The following is a 27,924-nucleotide window of genomic DNA, read 5'->3' on the forward strand; positions in this document are numbered from 1 at the left end:
AATAGCAAAAGTAAAAAAAAAAAAAAAAAAAAAAAAAAGCAGGTGAGTAAAGAAAGAAAAGCAGCTATCCAGATACTGGGTGTAAGAACTATGCTATACATATGGTAGATTGAATAAGTATTTGTTGTCTGAACTAACTTCTCTTAAAATGCTTTGGAATCTAAAACAAACAGCTTAAGGGACTTCCCTGGTGGGAATCTGCCTGCCAGTGCAGGGGACGCAGTTCGAGCCTGATCTGGGAAGCTCCCACATGCCTCGGAGCAGTTATGCCCGTGCGCCACAACTACTGAAGCCCGTGAGCCACAACTACTGAGCCTGTGCTCTAGAGCCCGTGAGCCACAACTACTGAGCTGGCACACCTGGAGCTCATGCTCTGCAACAAGAGAAGCCACCGCAATGAGAAGCCCGCGCACCGCAACGGAGAGCAGCCCCCGCTCGCTGCAGCTAGAGAAAGCCCGCACGAAGCAACAAAGACCCACAGCAGCCAAAAATAAACAAATAAATAAATTTTAAAATAAAACAAACAGCTTAAGAATACGGAATGTGGGTTGATGTTTTCATCATTAGTCTTACTCTTTTCATTCATGTCATAGGTTCCCCACTCTGTGCCTTGAGGAATGACCTCATGACCGCAACAGGAAAGCTGGGCTGGACGGGTGCATTTGTTTACATTACAAGAAATGTTTATGAAATATTTAAACAAGAGCTGAGGAATAAATATCATAACCACACTTCACAGATACATCCATATATCTAAACAAAAATGCAATTTAAATCCACAGATAAAAAAGTATGAATTATATTATCCGATGTTACACTAGGGGTAATATGGGAATTTCAAACCAAAAATTTGGACTAAAACTGGTTTGTATTGAAAGAGTTTGCTATTCAAAATATACTTTAGTAATACTAGTTTCTCTGAGAGGAAAGAAAATGTCTATTTACACTTGAGTTAGTTACTTGATCATTTATTTTACACCAACACACTACAATTTGTGAATTCTAGAAATCTTATCTTATTGACATCGGTACAGTGTTGGAATAACTAGGTTTTCAGCACTTGAAATGAAAATGATTGTGCAGAGTATGCTGAGTGTTGGTTGTTAGAACGCAGAAAGAGAATGACAAAGCAAGTTGCTAAGGAAATTAAGGGTTTACTTTCTCCACGATGTGCTTATAAGCACTGACTTTTCTGTATGTTTGCCAAAATGTTCTGATATTCAGCTGCGAAATAAGTTTATCTGTTTATTTTAATAATGATGGTGTCTCTAGGAATGGTTTACAAGTATAGATAATAAAGCACTGCCATTATGCTGTTAACCATAAAAATACAACTGGATGCTAAGCATTCTACCTAGTTGAGTTTTCCCTACAGTCTGTTGAAAGGGACCTTCAAGTGTTTCAATTAAAATATCTTGGGGAATCTTCCCCAGGTTCTAACAAGCTATATCAAAATAGAACTCATTTCATGGAAAAAAGGAATCCCACAGCACTTCTTTTTAATAACTGTTCAGCTACAAAATTTTATTGGTATCTTTTTATGTTCCCTCTAGAGGATGTAATGCACAAAAGCATTGCCACAGAACATATAAAATTACAAATGAAATTTATTGTAAAAAGTAGAATGTCTTCTAGACTGGCGTCAGTATTTATTTCATTCAGAAACCAAAACTGCAGTATAATATATTCATTGTCAGCAAGTTCATGTGTGTAAATTGCCATCCAATGTTATTGACTGATATGAGACAGATATTGAAAAGACAACTTAAATTTACTCTTCCAAACATAAACCGTTCCACAAAAGCACTGTAAAAACTCCTTCAAGATTTTGGGTTGTGCTTGACATTTATGGTTAACTACATAATTTGGTCGTGTCATAATCCACTGTGTTTGGCAATTTGGCATTAAACGCCTGCAGAGCAGATTGGATCCTCACCACCTCACTTGTAGACAGCTTGAGTCTATGACGAAGCAAGCAAGAGAAAAGATCTAGACGACGCTGACCGGGTGGGGAGAGTTTATTTACACGGTCTCTTATCTCTAGAAGTTGCAAAAGTGCTGAGTCCTGGGATCCCTGAGTATAGGGGTAGTCCAGCTGCAGAATCAGGTCCCGAATTGCTTCCGGGTCAAAGTGCATGCTGTAGCCAAACACTTGAATGTTATTGATTTTCATATAACCCAGGTTCCGGGAAGGGTCGATGAACTCCAGAGGTTCGTAGTAAATGCTCTCGTTGCCGTTGGGGCCATTTGACTTGATGCGACTCCTCAGGTAGATGTGCACTGTCTCAAAAAATGTCTTCCACTTGTTCCCCAGAGTCAGCGACCAGTTGTAACACTGCAGGGGGAGGTCCAGCTTAGTCCGCTCCCAGTCGGGGAAGCTGTTTTCATCCACAGGCATAAACCAGCTCTCAGAGTGGCTGCCTCCGAAGGGATTGACGTAAACGGCCAACACCGGCTCCAGGGTGCTGTTTTTAGTTAAGCAAATCTGTAAAGAGAGACCCAGGATCATGTGGACCAGGCTCGACTTGTACTTGTTGCTCTTCAAAGTGAGGAGCATCCGCTTCCGCCAGGAGGGGTCGAACCAGCTGTTCAGGCGCATGTCGTTGCTGATGAAGATGGCATGGACCTCTAGTCGCCTGTCCGTTTTCTGCAACAGGTACTTCATCTCGAGATCTTGCAGGTCGGTCTCGAAGCCGATGTAATGATCGGTGGACTCGGCGACCTCGGGCTTGCAGAGCCCCTGGCTGAGCATGTAGCCCGTGTTGCAGGCGCCGCAGCGGGTGCGGTTGTCAGGGGCGCAGGTGAGGCAGGCGGACGCGTCGCCCACCGTGCAGGGCAGGAAGGCCGTGCAGACCACCTGGTCGTTGGGACACGTGCACGAGTGCGTCTCTTCTGAAAAACTGCCCAGGAGCCCATTCTCATTGCAGTAGAGAAAAGACTGGATGCGAGTGAGCCAGTAGGTTGAGGTTCTAAGAATAGAAAACAAAAGGAATCTGTATAAATGCAAAGGCGTTTGTGTTTATGTGTCCTGCAGTCAAGTTACCTTAGGTTTGAAAGCTTCACTATCACGTTCTTAGGTCCTTCCCAGTTATTTAACTGTGATATTAAAAAAAACCCACCATAATTGAAAAGATATATACACATATAATATTCATATATTTAAGTATTATGTATATTTAAATTATGTATATATGTTTTCATTCATCATTGTACAACATTAACGATGGATACACTTGATTTGAACTGGAAAACTACATGAAATACCTTCTGAAGACATTGCATGGCATCTCACTAGTGTACTTGGAAGCTGAATGTGACTGTAATTGGGTTGGTTATAGTTTTTTCTTTTTCTTTCTTTTTTTTTTTTTTTTTTGCAGTACGCGGGCCTCTCGCTGTTGTGGCCTCTCCCGCTGTGGAGCACAGGCTCCAGACGCGCAGGCTCAGCGGCCATGGCTCACGGGCCCAGCCGCTCCGCGGCATGTGGGGTCTTCTCGGACCGGGGCACGAACCCGTGTTCCCTGCATCGGCAGGCGGACTCTCAACCACTGCGCCACCAGGGAAGCCCTTGGTTATAGTTTTGAAATGATATCCAACAACGGGAAGTAAAAATGGTTTTATCATCAAATATCTAGAGTAGAATTAGAGTGCATGAATGACGATTGTTCATTCATTCACTCTTAGTTTCACAGAGCACTAATGCTGCAGGAGGCCTAAATAGAAAGTGAAATAAAAATGAGAGAAAAACAAGAAACTTTAAATTGTCAATCAATGGATTTAAATCCTAGGGTTTCATCAACATTGAAAGAACAAGTACCTACTGAGAGGGAAAATATTATTAAAACATGTTTGATTTTTATCCTTATGGTCTGCTCAAGAAAATTGTTGAAAATATCTCATTAAAACTAACTACAAGTTCTCTTCATAAGGGTTAAGTGTGTTAGTTGAATGTGTTTGATTTGGATCATTAACATTATTTATATCCAGAAATCAGGCTAATCATGATGCAAATTTAAGATCTTACTTTTCCTGTTTTCCCACATTATTCAAACTCTTCTAGTGTGTTTAAAATCTCAGTAAAATAATGAATGAAAAGCGTGTGGCCGTGTAACCACATAATTCTTTGTTTTTATCTTGCTGCTTTCTCATACTAGCTGTATGATCATGGAAAAGTTGAATGGCCTAAGGTAGTGATATCTTCCATATTGAGTTCTTGTGAGAAATAGGCTCAGACTGGATGCATGTCTTTAGACAATTGTATAGAGCACGTGTCACAGTAGACACTAAAAATTGCATCTCTTTTTGGTGTTCTTATGCCTTTCCAGTGTGCATTATTCAGTACATAGGAGGTTTTCTACAAATTGTATATATTGTACTCAATCCTTTAGACTTATTACACTGCTGCCATTTTAAAGAATTTGTACATGCTGGTAAAATACAGGTATTAATCTGTGTAAATAATCAATACAAATTTTTTATCGCATTCAGAACAAGATACGGGCTAGATATTCATTTCTGTACATTCATTTTTGGTCTCTGCTCCTTCCCCTTTGCAATATAACACTTTTTAAGTAAGCTCCTCCCTGTTTTTCCAAATAAATTAAATAACTCCTTAATTCCCTCTCATAACATTTACTTATTTTTATTCATAGTGCCTTTTTCCACTTAAAGTGTTATATTGTGTACTTACTCGTTTATACTCCGTTTATCCCATTAAATATAATATTCAACTTGCCAGAATCATATATGCTTTGCTCATAGCTTTATATCCCATGCCTAGCAGAATGCCTCTCATACTTAATGAATATTAGATCAAAGGCATAGACGAATTAAAGGAACATTTTCTCAATAAGCATATTTTTAAGTGAAATTTAAAGCCCTAAACTGCATATTTAATACACTTTTAAAGACCTAACTCCCAACTTGTAGTTTCACAACATACACTTTGACATTTGCACACAATTAAATCTATAAAAAAATCTTAGTAAACATATATTTTGAAAAACCTTTCTTTTCCAGATTCCCTAAATGGAACTGTTTTCTGTAGACCCAGAATAAAAGGTAAAACCAAATCAAACCCAACCAAAACATGAAACATTTTCCTCTTAATTATTTCTTACACTGAAAAACACTGACTGGGAAACTACATCTACAAAATTCATTTCTAACTTTCTCAAGATACTTTAAAAATAAGTTCTCAGGAAAACTCTCCCAGGAGGATGCCCGGGGTTGTGAAATAGGAATGATTGGCACTTTGTGAGCCATACATCTCTATATGAGTATCTCTCCTCCTCTCCTCTTGTTCCTTGTTTTCTTGCTGCAGAATAAATGTGCAAAAAGTTTCCTTTTTCTGGTTGAGGAAAGAGCCTAATTCATTATTTCTGTATTCAGTCTCAGAATATAGAAATTATTGCTGACTTGTTCTTTCTGCAGTTACTGATATATTTCATCAATACGTTCTCAATGAATTAATCTCTCTCCCTCTTACCTTCTTTCTTTCTCTCCTTCTCTTTCTCCTCATTCCTCCCTCCCTCCTTTCTTTCCATTTTTTCTTCCTTCCTTCCTTTCTTGCTTGCTTGCTTTTTCTTTCTTTCTCTTCTCTCTCCCTTTTTCTCCTCTTTCTTTCTGTAGTTCTATTTGTATCTATCTACTATAAGGAATATAAAATATATATGCTATCGGATTGAAAATTATATTTTCTTCCTTGGAACCAAAGCATAAATTCCCTGAGTCAATTCATCTCTCACTGTAAGCTCTCATCATGTTTCCAAATCGTAAGGACAAACAAAAAAATAATAGACCTAAGACTGAAGGCAGAGCTCACAAAACTAGGGCACCATAGAAAGACTCATTTGGACACTTTAGAAAAGCAATGGCTTTTCTAGCTTTCAGTCTTTTCCAATCCTTTTCACATCCCCACAGATGCGTTACTGAAGGAATGTGTCCCAGCTTCATGGGTTTCAGCTTGTCATGTATGAATATTGATAACTTGGTGTGTTGTCAAAGCTCCTGTTCCCTGAGACAGAAGAGCTAACACGTGGATTTTCTTCCTTGCTGCTTCTTGTCCTTCCCCCCCATTACCTACCTTTTGACTGTTTTAGTGCATTTCGCAAGTAGGGAATAGATTTTTAAAGGAACAAATTTCGATAATTAGTCTTTACTCCTTGTAAAATCTTGGTGAAGGCAGTGGTCAAAAATAGAAAACAGAGCAAATTTCAGGACTGTACATGGATTTTTCACTTACCCAAAAGATCACTTTTTTTTCCCCTGACAAAGTAAAATTTAACTGTTTTTCTTTTTAAATGTAAACATTTTTTTTTGAAGAGAAATGTCTTCAACATTAAAATTAGGTGGTAGCAAGTATTTTTTTAAAACTCTTTCCTTTTTTTTTTTTTTTGCAGTACGCGGGCCTCTCACTGTTGTGGCCTCTCCCGTTGCGGAGCACAGGCTCCGGACGCGCAGACTCAGCGGCCATGGCTCACGGGCCCAGCCGCTCCGTGGCATGTGGGATCTTCCCAGACCGGGGCACGAACACGTGTCCCCTGCATCGGCAGGCGGACTCTCAACCACTGCGCCACCAGGGAAGCCCAAACTCTTTCCTTTTATACCTAAGTATTAAAACAAAGTAATGCTACATCTTCTATTCTCATATATAACTTTTATTCACATAAACTATTTAGGATCTACTAGGGCTAGGACAGAGGATGCAGTGTTGAGAGATGAGCTCTTGGCAGGCAGGTAGGTTTGTTTCTTTTTATCAAACATGTGGTCTTGTCCCTGACATCTACTTAATAACACTTCAATTAATATTTACTAAACAAAGGAAATAAGAAAAGAAGGAAAAAGGACGGAGAGAAGGAGTAAGGAGGGAGGGAGAGAGAAAGAAATTAAAGTGAAGGAACTACACAGATTATAGAAGAACAGAAGAAAGAAACTAGGGGAAGACAGTATTTAAAGCCATTGACTTGAGAATGACAATGATATGGAACAATTCAAGGGATATAGGAACTCCTTTTCCATCAGGAAGTAAGTGTGCACTTGAAAATAATTTCTAAAAAGCTTTAAGATGATAGTGTTACAGAAAGGAAAATACCTTCCAGAGTTAAGTTAAACTTTTGGAAAAAATATAATTAGCTAAAAAGCCGATAGCCTGTTTTTATTTGAAAAATCAGGTGGCAAACTAAGTTGAGAAGATTAGACGTACATTAAGTTCAGTTTTCTCTGTTTAATCTGTAATATTCTCTATTAGTTAAAATCTGCTCTTCTCTACAGGACACATGTTATGTGAGTGTCAAAAGAGCACTAGACTGGGAGAATGGATTTCTAGGTCAGACTTCACCTGGTGACCTGGGACAAGTCACTTGGCCTCTTTAACTTTGAGTGAAAGTTTCAGAATTCCAAGAAACATTGGTTCAGATTTTGATTCTGCATGACCCTGGGGAATGTGTACAGCTTTCTGAACCTCAATGGCTCACCCTGAGTTCACCTGTTGATCTGTTGTCAGGATGAGGTGATGTAACAAATCCCATCCCAGATGGCACTTGCCATCTGGTTCTACCAGGATTAAGTCACTAGCCACTGCAGCTGCTGTCCTTCAACACCCTCCGAAAGGAGTTCAAGGTGGAGATCGGGAATGAGGCACTCTGTGCTCTGGGGAAAACTGGCAGAAAAGGCGTTCAGATAGTTAGATACTGTCAGGAGAAGAATTTATAAGCCCAATTCTTTTATCTCCTCAAATCCAGAAAAGCACTAAAATCCTTCATGGTGACGTCTGCTCCTCGTGACTAGCAGACAGCGTCTGCCACAATGTGTGCTTGACTGTGTGTACCCCCCCTTCACTAAAATCATATAGGACACTGACCTTCCCCCCATCTCTTCAGAGCCATTTCTCAGAGCCATCTGATATGCTGTCTCCCAGGCTATAGTCCTCATTTTGCCCCCAATAAAACTTAATTCACAGCTCTCAGACTGTGCATTTTTTTCAGTCGACAATGTTAAATGGGATTGGCAAAACAGATTCCTGGACCCCACCCCAGACATACTATAAGAACCCCTAGGAGTAGGGCTCAGGAAGCTCTTTTCAAAATATGCAGTCCTACAGAGAAAAACAGTCTTGGCAAAGCAAAGAGCATTGCACTAAGAGAACTATATTTGCAAAGGACTTGAGGTTAGGAAAGGTTTTGTTTTAAGGAACTAAATGAGAGCCAGTACAGCTGGAGTGAGGAGAGTATCAGTGCAATATTAGACTGTGCAATAAGTAGTGGTCAGATCAGGCAGAGTACTGTTTAGGTTTTAAATTTATTCTATGTGCAGTAGAGAGTGGTAAAGAGATATAGCCAGAAGTCGATTGTATTAAATTTAGCAACCATCTTTCTCCTTGTATTATACCAATAGTATTTTAAATATCAGGTAAAGCTGATGTACTTTTAATAAAATGTTTTTTTTCAGGGCTAAAATAAAATAAAATAATAAAATAAAATAAGCAGTCCTGGAGAAATGTTTTGTACACAGAAGCTGTAAGTTTCCTATGTACGAAAATGAACAACCAAAACAACTATTAGGGGCTCTTTAAAAACCAATTAGCTCTCAAGCTGTAAGAATATGTCCAGAAGAAGGTAGGGAAAAGTTAAAATTTCTGTAGAGAAGAGGGCAGCAGCAGATGGCTTTGAATTAACATGCATTTGGGGCCTTGTGGCCACCGTGTATGCTAAATTTGCAAACCCTGCAATAGAAATTTTTGGCATACACATACACAGAAGAATAAACCAAACACTAAAGCCTACTTTAATAAATTCTACTGTGTTACAGTAATAATAATTAGCTATTTAGTGAATTTCTCTCATATCATGGGCCACCCACTTTGTACTTGTTATTTTTAATTCTTCACAGTAACTTGTAAAACTTAAACCCATTTTAAAATTTGAAAAATACTGAGGCTCAGAGTTTCAATGACTTTCTCGGCTATGTATCTATTAAGTATTACAATGAAGACAGACTCAGAGAAGTCTATTTTTTTATAATGTGCGTTGAATAGTGAGGAAAAATGCTTAACAAATGACTTTAGGAAAAAAATATTTCCATGCTGGACAGCTTCAAAGGTAAAATAACTTTTAATTATTAAATAAAATTAGGCACTTCAGTGACAGCCCACCATATTGGCTTCAATCCACTTTTGGGAGCTAAACTATCAACTTTGAATATTGTTTCTTAACTCATATGGAAAATGGGAATAAAATATAGGTTGTTGTAAGAATTAAAGCACAATTGCTGGAAAAGCCCTTAAAGAATGCCTGTGCACAGAATAAATGGTAAATAAATGGAAATGCTTATTCTTATAATCACTGTTATTACTATTGTTATCTTTTAAAGAAATAGCATCATATGTACTTTCTTTATTACAAATGCTATTTTCTTCCAGGAAATGGAGATTTTCGTTTTATCTTCAACAATTTGTGTATTACATGCATAATCTTACTCTTTATCTCTGCAATTCACTTTTATCAAATAGACCTAGTTATTGATAACAGCACCAAGACTGTATCACATCCCAAGAAAAAGAATATCATTGTCAAAGGTCCCTTGGTTATGAGTCTCCCAAGGAAGCATATGTATATGTATCACATGTGTATACAGATACACATCTATAAACCTATAGATGCATATATACATACACATTTTATTTTTATAAACTTGAGTTCAAGTATCTACTAAAACTTTTGGCTTGCAGGAAGACAATGGAAAAGTGAGTGAAGCAGTTGAAGATGTAGGTCGTATTTTAAAGATAATATTAGCCAAGGTAACATTCATTAAGGTTTTCTCACATGCACAGTCTTTTTACAGGCATTATTTCATTTAATTCTCCCAATTCTCACTACTCCTTGAAGTAAGGACCCTTGTTATCCCAATCGATATTTAAGGACATGAGTTGTAAAAAGCTTAGATAATTAGAACTTATAGAAGGTCAAATAGCTGTTAAGTGGTAGAACTGAAAGTGTATCCTGGTCTTTATTACTCCCAACAATTTGGGGGGTATGACACCAAAAGCACAAAAGATAAGAGCAAAAAAGTAATAAGTGGAACTACATCAAACCAAAAAGCTTCAGTCCAACTAATCTGTAATTCATTTGGTTGAATGGTGTACACAGAAAAATCTGCTTACTTCTTAGAGAGCTACTGAAACATTTTGTCCACATCTGTGCTGCATTTAATGCTATAGTTCAAGAAAAATCAATAGATATGTCTTCCTTCTACTTATAACATAAAATATGAAAAGAAAAAGTCAACATTCAGGGTATGAAATGTGAGGCACACGAAGAACACAATTACTTTACTGGACATAAAGGGAATATATAATCAAAAAAAAAAATAGAGTCCACGTCTAATTTTCCTCCAAAGATTACCAAAAATCAAAATATTTTGCCCACTAAATCACATTAGATGTTAAGTTAAAAAGACTTGAAAAGTATTTATTATGTGCAAGTTCAGTCTATTAAGTATTGTAATTGAGGAATACTGACACAAATGCAATTACTCTGCAAATATGAGTAACTCAGGTCTCTCCTATGTGCTTTTATAACATCCCGATTTTCACCCACCATAATATTCATTATACCAAGTCATTATTATCTAATCATCTGTATCCCTCATTACATTATACATGCTGTGAGGGAAAAGATATATTTGTTTACTTCACCATTTTATTATCATAACATACCTAAATCAGTTTACAGTGTTTATGCTTATGTTTTCCTGTTACAACCTTTTGAACCTATTAGTCTTAAAATATGTTATGATGAATCCAAATCTGAAAATCTGAACAATATAAATAGAATACGTTAAAATAAAATTTATGAAAAGACCATTTTATTTTATCTTTCACAGATCTGTTCATCTCTGACCCTAATATTTCAAGCTAAATATAAATTTGACATGAATAAATAAATTAATGAACAAAAAAGAGAAACTAAAGAAGCAACTTCAAGGCTAAATTGTTAATTCCTTGGTTGTATTTATTATTTTTAGTATTTCATATGATTTTCTTGATATCCAGTGAGTGATAAACATTTTCAAAAATTGTCTTATTTACATAATTTCTGTTTTTCTTTAAAGTATATTTCATGACCAATTTCTCACCAATTTAGAAAAAAACAATAAAATGTTCTTGTTGGGCACTGAAAACTTGAAAACAAATTAAACTATCATTTAAGTAATTTAATCAAATTTTAATATGTTTCTAAAAGTGATCCTATTTATATCTAAAGTATATATTTCAATTAAATAAAGAAAATATAATTTGTCCAAATTCAATGTCCCTCTAGTCATATAACCATGAACACAATTATGGTATGAACTGTCTATGTTATGCCTGCATTTGTGTGATAAGCATCTCTCCAAATTGAATGTCTCTGAACTCATTTTCTTCTCTCCTAATACAACCATGATTGTTATCTACAATGATGGATATTAACTCATCCCTTCCTGTCTCAACTAAAGTAAAACTTAGTTTCTGGAGGTCCTGTACCTGCTCTTTTTGTCATTTTATTACATTTGTGTACCTCCAAGCTAATCTTCCTAAAATTGATTTATTTCTTATTGCATGGCACCCAATATCCTTCATATAAAATATATATTTTGCCTAACTTTTAAAACCCTTTACAATAGACAACACTTAGCTTTCAGTACTCTATAAAGTATGTTTTCCATTTAGGCTCTTCCTGTTCCCCTCCCTAAATACGCCAGATCAATTTCAACCACAATGAATTTTCTTGTTACAGAGTTTAATGTCCTTTCTCCTCCGCTTCAATGCAAATTGAATCATTTCTACTGTAAATAGTTTTTCTTAATAATCCTACTTACAACAACTTAATTCTTTGAATGAGTATATTATTTATCTATGTTACTGTATTTGTAATTAAGCCACGTACAGCCATATATTACTGTTTAATAGATTCTTATTTCATTATTTCAACTAAAGTATACCATTCATTATAATAACTATAATTTTTACATGTCAGTTTTCATAGTTGGAATATAGGCTCCTCAGAAAGAAGAAAATGAATGTCGTTTCATTGGAATCCCTAGAGACTAGCAAAATTTCTTCCCATGCAACCCTGCTAAACCAAATTGCTAAAGCAAAATTGAATTATGGATTTATGTTTATGGAAAAATGTCAGAGGAAATACTTTTAAAAACTCCTCAACACAAAATGCCAAGTAATTCTGGCAAAAAGTTTTTAAATGCATTTATGATGCAGAAAAAAATATGGAGTAAATTTCAGAGGCTGAAATTGAACTAAAAGAATATATATGTAGGAAGATGTGGGTGTACCTGATCTAGAGGTTTTGGTGGCTGTGTTGTGTATAGGAAACAAAGTCCAGGACACCTGAATGGCAAGAAGTTGAATTGGAGACCTGCTCTAAGAAGCTGGGAAGACTGAGACTATGCACTTAAAGAAAGAGTCAGCTTGAAAACAAAACAAACAAACAAGTAAACAAACAAAAAGGCCTAGAAAAGGAAGAGAGCAAAATGAGTGCCTGCCCTGACCTCACTGTTAGTAGAAAATACATAATCTACAAATTCAAAGTTTTTTGCAGAAAGTACATAGTCTAAAAATTCAAAAACACCAATGAAAGTCATAACTTATTTTAAAGTGCTCCAAACTGTTTTATTGTGGCAAAATGAAATATATACTTTCTAAAAGAATGCACATCCTTTACATTTTATGAAGGACTTGAAGAATCAATATAGATGAAATTATTTTGACCATGAACTCACAGTAGAAAAAAAAGAAAGAGGAATCAGGGTCCCAAGATTAAAAATGTGCAAAAGGCATAATCTTAACACCACAGACTACAGAAATTGGAATTATGTGATATTAAAGTCAATTATCAGGAACATATTTAAATAATTTCAAGGTAAAGTAAAATATGAGAGAGGCACCAGGGGTTATCAAAACAAATCTGAAAAAAACAAAGGAACTAACAGGATGATTTTAATTTAAACCTTATTAAAATGTAAAACAGCAGATTAGCTAAGCTGAGGACAAAATTGGTGAATTAAAGATAAATGAAATAATAATACTGAGCATATACACCACAGAGAGGAAAAGAGATTGAAAATATAAAACATATCTAGAGTATTATGTTACAAAAACTGACAAATACCTAATCAGAATTCCAGAGGCAGCAAACAGAAAAAATAGGGGAGATTCCATATAAAATTATAGTAAGTGAGAATTCTTCAAAATCGATGAAATACATAAATCTTGAGATTCATGAAGCACAAAGAATTCCAAGAAAGTTAAATAAATAGAAATACATACCTATTCATATCATACTTAACATGTAGTTCTTGTTATATGTAACAAACTTTTGTTATAAATAACAAAAATTAGAGGTAACAAAACATAAAAGTATTAAAAAAATTTACAAAACATTGAAGCGTAAGTAAATCAGTGCAGTTGCATTCACAATATTCACAAATAGAAAGCCTCGTTAGGAAAGATATCAATTCTCCACAAATGTATTTCTATATCTAATGCAACTCCAATAAAAATTCCTTCAGCTTTTTTTTAGTTGAAAATCAGTTAATACTAGAGTAGTTTGTCTTCAATTAACCCTCCCAATAATAATTTATAAAATTTGAGCAAAACAGAAAGAACCACTAGTTAAAGGAGTTATAGAAAGTCCAAAACAGTCAAAAGCTAAATGAGTTTTTAACCTAAAGGAAGGGAGCAGCCTGAATGGAGAAATTGAGAGTTGCAGTCCTCCAGTTTTGCCCTAAGGACACTCCCCAATCTGGGCAACACGGGGAGGATGAAACTCAGTCAGAAACGACATTCTTAAAGGCTTGATGTGTGCAGAATGGAAATGGGGAGTTGCCAGAGAAGATATAACTTGAGGAAAATAATTCTGAAAGAAGCAAAGGAGAGAGAAAACCCTGAACAAATTCCCCTCAAATCCATGACTGATTCCTAAACTCTACAATTGTGAGACAAACTTTGAGGAGCCAATCAGAAAGCAAAAGCTGAAAGATCTGCAGTGCTTAATAAAGGCTGTATTTCTTGCCTATCACAGATGAGACGGTCGCAGTTCGGGTATCTCCAAAGTAGAGTGGTTTGGTAAAACACATTCAAATGCCAGAAAAGCCATGTCTTTGTAGTAAAGACCGTCACAAGACTAAAGATTAGCCCTAAACTAAGTGTTGAACTAGGACAGACTCACTGTAATAAAATGTTAAACCAAATATCTGCAAAGACAATGTAGTCAACAAATAATAAAACTGCCTGCCAAGTTAAAAATCAACATTATTCCAATAAAATAACATACTTCAGAGTCAATATATACTATCATCTACAATACCCAATAAAAATATGTAGTTATGAGAATTGTGAACAAGCAAGCAAATGTCATTCATAGCAAGAAGACAAAGCTGTTGATGGAAACAGATCCTGAGAGAGCCTACATCATCGGTATTTACAGACAAATGGTGACCTGAAACAAAGAAACTGCCAGATATTTCTCCAGCAAAGATGGGTTTATTCAAATTGCAATTTTACCTATTAAAATAAAACCTAAACCTCTAATTATTCAGGACAAAATACCGGATAAGGCATTCTGTGCTCTGGAAAGACAGGTCCCTTAGATAATTAGAGTTCTCTCAGAAAAGTAAAAATGAACTCAGATTCCTGCATCTTTCCATTCACAGAAAAACACTAAAATTATTAATGGAGATATCTAATCTTCATGACAAGCAGTAACCTTTTATTGAGATGTGTGTTTGACTGCCTGTTTTCCCTAGCCCAAACCACATATATCTGGCCACTTCTTATCTCTTTGGAGCAGTTCCTCAGGGCTATCTGAGAGTCAGTCTCCTGGGTTATATTCCTCAGTAAGACCCTAAATAAAACTCAACTCATAGCTCTTATTGTGTGTGTGGTTTTTTTTTTTTTTTTTCAGTCAACAGTTTTGACAACCATGAAGGACACAGAGCAGACTGCTCTCCTTCACGTGAACTCTACAAAGATCTGGATCCTTGGTACCAACAAGGGCTCCTTATGCCCATCCACCTCCTTGGTGAATCCAGACGAATTGGGTGAGTCTCTCCTGGTCTCGGATCTCCCATCTTGGCTGACAATCCTGGGCTTTATTCAGTGGTTGCTAAACTCCTTGATATAAGGCCAAGGTTTCCCTTGGACTTAAGTTCAAGAAGAGGTATCTGGATTTCCCAGTTGAAAGACACTGACAAGATTTTGCTCAGTTGAAAGACAATGAGGAGGTTTGGACTGGGTTATTAGGTAGGAGGCTGATCTGATGCCTTTGTTAGAACTGGCTATTTTAAACAGGGTTAGTTGGAATAAATTGAAGATACCATATGAGAGCTTTCAGCTCCAAAGATAAGGGCCACGGCTCTTCCCAGTCGGTACAGCTTTCTCAAGCAACTGAGAAATTTATGGGAGTGGTGGAGGCAAGTCCTCATACCACGCAGCACTCTTATAGGGAAAGCCACTCATTAATTTAAAAAAACTCTCTCGTCTAGGGATGCATGCACACATAAGGATTTGCCATCCATTGTTCCGAGCACCCATGATGGTTTTAGACTGCCAGAGGGAGAAACCAGAAACTGAGACATAAAATTGCTGAAATAACTCAATTCGAGGGTAATACGTACAGGAGTTAAGCTCACAAACAGCACAACTGCCTACCACACAGTTTTCAATACTAATTTTATCCTGACAAACCAACTTTAAAATGAGGAATAAAGACTTCTGAACAAGACAGAGGGAAGTCAGATAGCCAATCACAAACTAACACAATACATATGGAGCTTATTCTTGCAAGTGCTCAGTTTATTGGGAACTAAGAATATTTTGCCTTGAAATGGCCATGATGGAGCTCTTTTAGCATTCCAAAACTGGCTTTTGTGTATGCAGTTAAAGAAAGCCAGCTTGATAAAACATCTTCTCAAAATTCCGACCCTAAGGGAACAAAAGTCCTTCTAGGAGGCTTGCATTTCCCTCACTGTGCCTTTGAGATGTAAATGTTGTACAGGTCACTGAACTCTGACCTAGACCATCTCCAATTCCCTGAGATTAAGTTAAAACAAAAAAGGGAAAAGAGGCCTTTTAAACTTCAACATGTAAATTTAACTTATTCTAATTGTTACTCATAAACTAGTGAGTTTTATATTGTAATACCTGATTCATAACTAAGTTTTAAAAATGGAAACTATGAGATCTCTCTTTGTGTCTATCTGGATGTATGTATGTCTGTGTATGTATCAATATATTATAAATATATGTTTCTACCTTTGGGTGGTATTGCCAAAATTAATTGTAAATGAGTTCTATTTAATAACTTAAGAGAAAATAAGTGCTTGTATAAATTCTCAGAAACATAACAGAAACTAACCCAAATGAATTTCAGGTTCATGTGATCTGGGAATTATTCAGTATTAAATTAATATTTTGGTATTAAAGTTAGTTTAAGTTTGTTGGTTTAATTCATATAGACATGTCTTTAGAGTCATCAACAGTAAGTATAGTACTTTTATTGTACGTAGGTTTACTAAAACTCAAATAAGTTCACGTTATCTCTATTACAAAATTTGTTAGCAAAAAATTGGGGGATGGTGGCTGGCTTGGTCCAATGTCTCATGAAGTTTTCATGGGTAATCTAAGTATAATTGTTGGGAACAAGTGAATTAAATAGACATAAATGGAGTAAGAGCTTTTAGGTGAACTCTTTAAGAATAATTACGTTTTATGGTGCGTCTACTTAAAAATAGTTTCTCCAGACTTTTGGTAACCTGAAACTAGAGTTTTTCTAAATTAAGTTAAATGATGGAAGTTTATTGAATATCTAGATTCCCAAATAAAATAAGATACTGAAACATTAATTACTGAGCATAGGCTCTTACAAAGAAACTAAAGTTATTTATGACTATTAATAAATATGTTTGGTACCACACTGAGACATTTTCTATAAGAAAGTACATGTTTTTGAAATTATGAATAGTATTTATAAGTTTGTCATTCTACAGAATGCTAATGTAAAAGACAGTTTATAATTGCTTACTTCTTAGTTTTCACTAGGGCTTAATATTTCTAAAAGCTTAATATTAAGCTTTTAGAGCTTAATATTTCTAATTAAAACATTTAATTAAAACCACTAAAAATTAAAAAGTAAAACATCTTTGTATGCAAGGAATAAAGTAGGTATAAGGAATGGAAATGCATTTTGTAAAGTGAAAAGAAAGAAATTTTGTCCTAAAAAGAGGCTAAAATGACAAAAAGAGACAATCTGAAGGTGAAAAAGGAAGTTATAGAAGGTTTGTGGAAAGGAGACGATGGGAAAAGAGTTTAATGTGTGGTCAGGACTGGCTAATTTAGAATAAATTTGACTAAATAAATTTTAATATTAAAGGTAAGGTGGTACAAAAGTAGAATTTGGTTTTCTCTCTGTTAAGAGGACAAGACTTCTTTATCTGCTTTTGATAACAGATTGTAAATTTCTTCACTGTTTAAGTAATCTGTTATAACTTCCTGTATTTGCCTTTGAAATATTTTATTGTCATTTTAAGTGAATAAGTATTGTTTCACAGTGATTTATAATCCTATTTGACCAAGTGTTTTAAAACCTTTTGATATCTTTGACTAACTTCCCAAATCAAATTCTAAATAAAGTTCTTCTGACCTCTATCTAACTCTGGGATGTTTCAGGGCCCCTGAAACATCTCAAAGAGAGATATTAAGTAGCCTCATTTGGCATGTTCAATTAGATGGAAAGCATTGTCAAATGAGTGGTAATAAACCTTCTTAGGTTATATTATATGGATAAATGTTAATATGAATGTTCTAGAAACTATTTGAAATTTCTAAAATTTGGATATGCCCTGGTATAATGTTATCAGTCATAATTCTAGTTATTATTTTAAGAGGTTGTATGTCACAGAAATAACCAAATTTCTTTGGCAATTGCATTGTAATCAGATATTCAACCATGCCATGTTAAGTCTCGTCACTTATAGTTATTGTTTTACCCTGATGCTTTTGCAAAAATGCTTCATCTTCTAGAAGATTCACAGAAACCACTTTTTTTTTTTTTTTTGCGGTACGCGGGCCTCTCACTGTTGTGGTCTCTCCCGTTGCAGAGCACAGGCTCCGGACGCGCAGGCTCAGCGGCCATGGCTCACGGGCCCAGCCGCTCCGCGGCATGTGGGATCTTCCCGGACCGGGGCACGAACCCGCGTCCCCTGCATCAGCAGGCAGACTCTCAACCACTGCGCCACCAGAGAAGCCCCAGAAACCACTTTTTGACAAGTATAAGTTTCTGATAACTTTCAGGTCCTAAGAATGAACTGGATAATAAATCAAAGAATTCTAATGGAAAATCTGATGGTTTCATGAAACTGTTAACAGAAGATATAGGTCAACAATAATTAGTTACATATGGCTGAATAATAATTTTTATTGCTTTTTGTCTGAAATATTACTGGCTTTAATCTTTTTTTTCCCAGATATAAGGAAACCTTTCTCTTTAAGCTAATTATGACTTACAGCAACTTGATAAATTATACCTTTGTAAATAGAATTGAAACATTTACCTTTTCTCTCTACCTGATCCCTCCAGAATTTGCAAACACTGATTATATTAGCATGAGTTTGACTACAATGTCATATTTGAGAATATGTATAGAATCAAATATGACCAGACAGTTTTAAAGAACTAAGATGGACTTTGTGGAGCCATAAAGCCCCTTGGAAAATCAACCTGGTACTTTGCTCACAGGGTTCCCAGAAGCCTTATCAGCTACGTAAGGAAAGACACTTCCTGGCAGGTGCAGGAACCCCAACATATTTTGCAGACCTCGAGAAGAGAGGAATCCATCCAAATCTGTAGGTATTGCAGGCAGAATCCAATGGCCATTCCTTGGCATGGCTTTTCTGTCCTTGAGAAGCCTTTTAAAAGTTCAACCTGAGATTCCTTATGAAAAGCTCCAGTAAAGGCAATTTAAAATAACATATGTGATCAACTGCTTATATAAATAATCAGGCCATATTTACTGAAACAAGATTCATTTTGCAAGCAAATTAAGCTATATTTTGGTAGAAAATTTGGCTATATTTTGTAGAAATGAGGGTAACTTTAGAAATAAAAATATGTTTAAGTGGATATTAAGTTCTAGTATCATTAATATTATTTGGGATTCTGTATTTACTGCATAAGACTCACTTCCAAGATGGTTCCTTGTTACTACGTTGCATTATTGTAAGGTTTAATTGAATCATTAAAAGGATACTCTACGCTTGTTTCTGAAGCTTATCACAATAATCTGTCTTTGGACAAAGATCAGATACTCCATGACCTGTAACCAGGAGGTTATGCATACTGGAAATACATCATTTAAAGGACATTTTCCTACCTAGATGGAAGGACCCTTATCAGGTCTTCTTAACCAGTTCATATATAGCAAAACTGAAGGGAATTGATTTTTGGATTCATATTTCTCACTTAAAAAAGGCCCCTGCATCAGCCTGGTCTACAGAGAGGACCACCTCAAACTCACTTAAAAACAATGCTCAAACAGAGGAAAAATCACATCAGGACAAGAAGATGACATCAGAAGTAGACAGCTATCCCAAGATGCTGAACCTGACCCATATGATTATTTATAGCATTTTCTTGATTTCTTAGACCTTCTGCATATAAATCAAATGTTTTTCTATCATGTGCACAATCCTGTAAAGAGTTTAAAAATCAATCAAATTCTTGGGTTTATGGTCAATTACCTATGTCTAGTACTTCTGGTTACCTTGGTGAATTTCCCCTCTCCTAGGTTCTGACTGGATGACCCTTAGGAAATTTATTCTAAAAAAAAGAAGTTATACTTCTGTCTGAGCCATTATTGATACTACTAGGTGGGTCCCCTCACTTGGCCAATAATCATACTTGCTCTGATTATGGCCATAAGGATGAATTTTCTTTAAAAGTCAGTTAAGCTCAATCAGAGCAACTGGCTAAATTTCAGTCAAAACCCATAACTGCCTCATTTATTAGGAGGGACCCTTCCTCAGTTACAGGATAGATTTATATGGGTAATAGCAGGCTTCAGTCACTTACGTTTAAAACTCCCCTTATACTGGGAACAACTGAATCATGCTAAGAGTAATCAGCATAATGACACTAGGAAATTGGGCTGAGTGCCTTATGAAAAATGCCAATATATCATGGCCCTTAAAGGTAGCAATTGGTATGGAAGAGACTGGGTCAGATGACGGGGGATATACTGGGCTGCACCTAATGGAAGTTCTTGGCTTAATTTCTTACTTATGGCTTTATTAATGCCACTAGCTATATTACTTAAATTCTGCCTATTCTATAAGATTGTTCTTTCTTTTATTACCCAGTATATAACTGAGCCTCTGACAAAAATAATGATGACTAAGGAACTGGAAATCATTGACTAAATATACAGTTTTATACGAGATTAAAATGATTGTAATAGTGTAACTCCGCATTTGGGAAGAGGCCACAGAGAGAATCATTTCCTAGAGCATAACAGACTAGTAAGACAGGTGGTCCAGAGGCTTTTATGGCTAACAATAACAGGACAGACCAATAACAGCACACTGAGTGGCCTATTGAAAACTTTTCCTGACCTAGGAAAAAGCCTTCCTACCACTGTGGAACAAATTGGTCAAGAAACGCTTCCCAAAGCTTGGTTGAATTAATGACCAAAAGTGGGGGGATTGTAAAACAAAGACTGTTGCCCACCATCTAGTTCTACAAGGATCAAGTCATTAGCCACTGCATTCACTGACTGACAGTACACCCTGAAAGAAACTCAGGACAAAAACAGAATAACGTACTCTGTGCTTTAGAAAAACAGGCCCCTTAGATAGTTGGAGATACTTCAGCGAAAAAAAATCAACAAACTTAGATTCTTGCATCTTCCCATACATAGAAAAGCATTAAAATCATTAACTGAGCTATCTGATCCTTGCAACTAGCAGTAACCTTTTATTGAGATGTATGCTTGACTGCATGTATTCCCTAGCCAAAATCATATATACCGGCCATTCCTCCTACCTCTTTGGAGCAGTTCCTCAAGATTTATCTGCGAGACTGTCTCCCAAACTAGAGTCCTCAGTAAGACAACAAATAAAATTCAACTCATAGCTCTTACATTGTGCTTTTTTTTTTTTTTTCAGTTAACACATAGTACCCTGTATTTGCTCTAAGCTCTGTATATAACGTAATTTATTATGATTATCTGTTTACCTTGTGCCCTCCTTTAGGAGAATGAGGTTCTTCAAGATAAGATTTGTGCCTAGTACAGCACTTGGCACAGGTTAGATATTAACAAAAAATTATCTTGATAGTAAATGACAAGAAACTGGTAAAATCATGCTTTTATGTGCCACACAAGGAAATCTAAAAATGTGCAAATTATAATTTATAAAGCATCAGTATGATGGAGAATATTTTGTCATTCAAATTATTGAACTATGGGTAATATAAATGATGTTTATTCTATAAGAAGAATACCAGTGCTCTACACTAACCAGAAAATTGCAATAATTTTATTGACCTTGTGAATTATGAGTGTGATAGTACACAGAAGCACTCAGAGTGCTGATTTAATCATTAATCTTTACAGACAAGACATATGTGATGTCATTCTGAAAAAAACCAAAGTATCTGCCAATTCAGAAACTGGAACAAAAGAATATAATGTCAGACTAGTCAATGGTATTAACAAGTATTTAAAACTATCTAAATAAAGGGAATGGTAACATGAGAACAAAGAAAAGTGGGGATTCAGTGAAGTGATATTTGGCAATGTTTATCTAGCATCATCCAGGGATGAAGTTGTACTTACAAAAGGATGAGTGGGCTCAGACCTCTTGGCAAGTGATATGTGTGTCTGTGAATGTATCCAGATATCCAAACGTAATGTTATTAGAGATGTGTAGGGGAGCAAAATTTGACACACCAAAATGTCTCTTTGGAATGTCGATTATTTTGAGCTGAAAACAATCAAGGCCCAAAAGACTCAGGAAGTTTTTCTTTTTAGTTCTTAGCTGCCTAAAGAACTTAGATAAAGTGACTGTTCCCAGAATAGAGCTTTCACCAGAGAGAGCAGAGTCAACTCTGTGTAAAATTGTTTCTGCATGGCCCAGCAAATATCTGTTTACAAAATACTTAGTTTTCTATCTCCATGAGAACTGTCTTGCTCCCCTTTGAAGCCCCAAACCACTACCCCCAACATCCTCTTTTGTCTTTAGCTGAAGATGGTGTTTTAGGTGAGGTTTTTGGCCATTTTGGCCAGTTACTCAGCTTTTCTTTGTCTCTTCCATATATATATATATTATTCAACTTCTGTTTGACTTTCTCCTGTTAATCTGTCTCATGTCAGTTTAATTCCTATATCAGCCGGAAGAACTTAGAAGGGTAGAGAAAAATTTCTTCTTCCCTAACAAATGAAAGCCAATTAAAATTCTCTCTTATTCTATGATATGTAAAGTTTATGATAATAATTTGGTTTCCCATGTAAGTTTCCTATAAGAATAAATCTGACTGACCAAATTATATAAGTATTCTAAGTCACGTGACAACTATGTCACCAAATAACAATATGAACTATATATTCTTCTTCAGGAACTTGACTGCCTGGGCTATGATCCTTAAATTGGTCATCCTTAAGGACCTAATGTGGATGGAGATCCTAGAGCTTTATAGTTTCAGAAACTGGACCATTGAAAAAAACACCAGGGAAACATCATCTTCCAGGGGTCCTGCTTAGGTAACGTTCATCAAAATATCTCAAAAGTCATACCCTCAATGCAATGGCTCTATATGAACACTGCTTGTGCTGGCTACAAGGCCCTGTGCTCTGAATTATAAATGTGGTTAATGGTTACATCATGGTATCACCAAAAAATGAATGGGTGTCCATGGTCTTTACACATGTCACCTTTTATGGAAATAAGCAAGTACTGTGGTTGTGTATCTGTTAAATGTTGCAAAATTTATACAGAGTTTTAAGGAATGACAATTTACATCTCTAAAAGTTGGCTTGCTTAGCGTGCTAACACCTTTGACCCTATTTCATATGATATTGTTCATCAGGATGAAAAAAAATATAGGTATTGCAACAGATGGAATGTTTGTATTCACTCAAAATTCATGTTAAAATCCTAATCTCCAATGTATACTATTGTATTGGGAGTTAAGGTCTTTGGGAGGTAATTAGATAATGCGGGTGAAGCTCTCATGAATGGGATTAGTGTCCTTATAAAAGTTTCTAGAGAGCTATCTCTATCTTTCTACCATGCAAAGACTTAGTGAAAAGATGGCTATCTAGGACCCAGAAAGAGATTTCTTACCAGACACAAAGACTTAGTGAAAAGATGGCTATCTACGACCCAGAAAGAGATTTCTTACCAGACACTGAGTCTTCCAGTGCTTTGATCTCAGTCTTCCAGCCTCCAGAACTGTGAGAAATAGATTTGTGTGATTTGAGCCACTCAATCTATGGTATTTATGGTATAGCATCCCATACTGACTAAGACAAGTATTATCTTCTAATTTTTTTAGCAAACGGAAGCAATCCAGCATGTCTAGTCTTTGGCCTCATTATTTTCTAGATGAGACTACAGAAAATGATGAATTAGTTTAAATGACAGTCCCACATCTATTCAGAAAACAAATAGTAGAGGAAGCACTTTAATCTGTGGGTTCTCAGGCAGACATGAAATGTAGAACATCCCTTTTTTTCAGTGCACAAGATGTTCCATTAACCATAATGTATCTGATTGAGGAAAAAAATGAGTCACTCCAGATGATATCAGCAGTGACACAAATCAAATGGGTATTCGAAATGTACTGTTCTCTTTTATTTGCAGGGTGAACCACGACAATACAAATGGGAGCCTCTTATCAAGTGGAAAGACAGAAACTTGTGTCACTTGAAGAACTTAATCTGTTCTGTTGGCAGGGGAAAAATCCCTGAATTCATTCCTTAGTGTTGCCAGTTTAGCCTTAATTTAATTTTGGATAGTAAGTCCACTTTCAAATCATTTGAAAGTGAGACATTATTAACTTTTTAGTTACAAATTTATTTTAAATTAACTTTGTTTTTCTATTAATTTATTACCTTTATCATTTATCACCTTTTGATAATAAAATGATTCCTTGGGGGAATAAAAGGAAAAAGACACATTAAAAAAAAGCCAAAAAAACCTGCTGAGACCATGGTGTAAAAAGATATGATTACTTTCTTTCATGTGTTTACATATGATACATAAAGTGCCTATTCTAATAAAAATGGTTTGACTTAATCAAATCATATGCCATCTGCAAGTCAAGGATTAACAAAGGCCATTCCAGACATAGTTCATCAGATCCATTAGAATGTAGGTACTAGAGGTCAAGGCCACATTCTCTCCAGTCCTCAGGTGTGCCGTTGTGTAATAATCACAAATACATAAAGAGCACTTACTATGTGCCAGGGACTACTTAAACATTTTACATATATTAACAGTCCCTGTAACAACTCTGTGAGGTGAGTACTATCATTATTCACATTTCTAGGTGAGGAAGGAACTAAGGTACACAGGGTGCCCCTTAAGTGACAGCACAGACTCTAAAACGAGCCAAAGCCCATGCTCTTTACCACCCTTCTGTATGATCTATGGTACTACTGGCCCAAGAAATACATACAAAGTAAATAAATGTTGAGAAAGGACATTTTTCTAGATAACTATAATTTCAGTCTACCTTCTAAGGTGACAGTTGTCTAAAATGTTTTGGCAGCCCAGATTAGCTTTGGAAAAAAATGTGAAGTACTATCCTGTTTCTGGGTTAACCAACACAAAGTGAGATGAGAATGTCACTCACGCTGGCATCTTACTATCATCATGGTATTTAATAATCCTTCTACTCTCTAGCCAAGGGCGCTCTAATAAAACCCATATTTGATACATCATGTGAGAGGCAGGAGACAGTGAGAATCATGCAGTATAAATGAAATTCTGAAGCGACTTGGGTCAGAGTGTCCCAGAATCATTTTATCCACGTAAGCAAAGGAGGAGTGAACCCACTTCCTCTTCTGTTTGCAACTATAATGAAGACATTTTTAGGTCATGTGGATCTTCCATGTAAGAGAAACAACAACAAAAACTAAGTGGTTACAGGGCTAAAACCAACTTGCCTTTGATTCTGGAAGTTAAGTTATCATTATGTAAACATGAAACTGAGCAGGACTTTGTGGAGTCCTCCACAAAAGCCTTTCTGTCCTCCTCCTTTCTTGTTTGTAGGAAAAAGGCTTTCAGCCTCCTAGACCTTCCCTGAGTTCCAAAGGGCAGATTCAAACAGTTACTAATTAGAGAAAGGAGAGAATGCAGAAACAAAGGAAAGGCAGTCAAGAAACAATAGTGCAGTGATGGGGCAAGGTCCTGGTTCCTCATCCAGGGACATGCATAGCAATCGGATACATATCTCTGAGGTCTTCTGCAGGAACTAAGGCTCTCACCCAAGTTGAGCATGGTAACTTTAGGCTAAGCACAAGCATGTGGACCCCAGACTGGTTGGAACCGGAAGGCTGAATTTTTTTTTTTTTTTGCCTTGCAACATGGCATGTGGGATCCCAGTTCCCACACTAGGAATCGAACCTGTGCCCCCTCCAGTGGAAGTGTGGAGTCTTAATAACTGGACCACAAGGCAAGTCCTGAGAAGGCTGAATTTTGAGATTCCTGGAACACCACTCTGTTACCTCACCGCCAACCAGTTAGAGGAAGATCACACACCCAGCAGACCTCCCCACAAATTTTGCCTATTAAAAGCTCTTCCCCCAAAACCATCAGGGAGTTTGGGTCTTTTGAGCTGAGCTGTCCATTCTCCTTGCTTGACCCTCACAATAAACCTTTCTGTGCTCCAAACTCTAACGTTTCATTTTATTTGGCCTCACTGTGCATCAGGCACATGAACTTGGGTTGGACAAGCACTTTTAACCATGTTTCCTGATTCTTCTAGAATAGGACAAATCTGTCTGAAAATAATCATGAACTGGAATAAACCGTTTCATTAAATGTTTAACCTAGGAAAGGGAATTAGCTTGGTCATTATGATAATCACATACTTCTCTAAATGCAGTAGTTTATTCACAACTTCTTCCCATTCTCTTTTTACTTAATGAGGTCATCTTAACATACATCAGAGTGTTATAGTATCTGGTTGTGTGCGGGCCAAGGGAAGCTGAGGAGGTAAATGAGAAACAACAGTATGATGTGTCAGTTAAAAAAGGGTGTCTCTGGTGACCAGTGCCCTCATGATGCAGTACAGCAGAGACCTGAAGTGCCACTTGGCTTCTCTGTTTCTGAACGAAAACATCAACCTGGGTAAGAAGTATGTCTTCAATATTAAAAGAATCTCCAAGGACGAGTATGACCATGCCAGCAGGGCTCTGTACAATGCGGGTGTGGTGGATCTTGTGCTGAGTAGCGACCCCAGCCCCCCGAACTCTCCCCTGAAGTCCTCGCAGAGCAGCATGAGCTGCGGCAGCTGCCAGCAGACCCGGGCCCTCCAGGAGAAGCTGCGCAAGCTCAAGGAGGCCGCGCTGTGCGTTCTATGCTGCGAGGGTGAGGTCAACTCAACCTTCCGCCCCTGAGGCCACACTGTGTGCTGCAACGGCTGTGCCGCCCAGCTCCAGCCGTGTCCTGTCTGAAGGTTGCGGGTGGACCACGTCCAGCAAGTCTACCTGCCGACCCATACCAGTCTTCTCAACCTGACTGTGATCTGATCCACTGTGCACTTACTGGACATGCCACGACTCCATGAACTGCACTAGTGTAAACTATAAACATGATAGATTGTGGACAGAATAAATCCTCCAATGCCCATCTGCCATGCAACGTTTAGGGAAGGAAAGAAAAACACAAAAAAGGAAGAATAGAAAGACTACTACTACTCCTCACCACGAAAACGTACCATGCGTAGATCAGCACCTCCCAGGTGGCGATCAGGAAGAGCTCTGAGACCCAGACACATTCCTTGGACTTTTCTACTTTTTATGATCAAGTAAAGAAATCAGGAAGATCTTTGACGTCAGTTAAATGGCAGCATAGCCCCAAAGTGGGTACCTTTTAGAAACTGATATTTAAGTCTCCTTTACGTATCCCAAGGTAAGTTTCCTACTTGCAGCCAATTTTCTAAGAATTCGTTTTAAGGATTCACTTGGTTCTTTTTGTACGGGTCACGGAGCTCTGGACATTTTTAATAGGAAAATTTTTCTTAAAGACATAGTCGTCATTTTAATGTCATTTCTGTTTTTCTAACTTGTTCAAGAAAGATTGGGAGGCAAACATATTTAAAAATCTATTCTGGGACTTTTTTAGAGTAGACACAAAGTTGTCAGATTTAAACCAGTCTGACCAGTGGAAAACAGATCACTCCACGTGGATACTTTCCTATTCTTTCTCCCTCCCCCTCTCCTTACCCCGTCCCGAAGCCTTTCAATTATAAAATGCTACCAGTTTGGTTAGACGATTTCTGTGGAGTAGTCGGCACTCCTTGGGCCTCTTGAGTTGGTGGAATATTTTAAGATTGAAAAGGGAGCACATGTTCCTTGGAAGGAAGAGCATTGCTCGCTGAGATGAGGCTTCGTGGTGTGCAAAGCTGGGGTAGTTCGTGAGTTCTCTGATGCACCCTGCTCCAGCTTCACCTGGTGGGGTTGCTTTTGCTTGAGCCATCATGCCTTTTACAGACTTATCATAGATATCCTAGATATTGCAAGCTTTTTTCTTTTTTGGGGGGGTAGTAAATGCTTAAGTATTAACTTTTTGTTGCCCCTCTATATATTTTAGAGGGGTTTCGGGTTTTTTTTTTTCTATATTCTTAATCATGTTTTCCACTCCTACTTGGGCAT

The 27,924-nt window shown here is 36.9% G+C and overlaps 1 protein-coding gene across 2 annotated transcripts in view; it reads right to left on the minus strand.

The window, feature by feature from the left end:
• Positions 1–1,493: 1,493 nt before the first annotated feature.
• The window catches only part of BRINP3 (BMP/retinoic acid inducible neural specific 3), a 422,410-nt gene continuing 395,979 nt past the window's right edge, over positions 1,494–27,924 (minus strand). The window contains exon 8 of one of the 2 annotated variants that reach the window (XM_032643010.1): positions 1,494–2,969. In XM_032643010.1, the coding sequence (XP_032498901.1) occupies positions 1,853–2,969 (1,117 nt within the window). In that variant the 3' untranslated portion in view covers positions 1,494–1,852. The remainder of the gene's footprint in view (positions 2,970–27,924) is intronic. The other variant, XM_032643020.1, reaches the window with a different exon arrangement.

This window comes from Phocoena sinus, chromosome 1 (assembly GCF_008692025.1).
Source record: "Phocoena sinus isolate mPhoSin1 chromosome 1, mPhoSin1.pri, whole genome shotgun sequence".
Classification (NCBI taxonomy): domain Eukaryota; kingdom Metazoa; phylum Chordata; class Mammalia; order Artiodactyla; family Phocoenidae; genus Phocoena; species Phocoena sinus.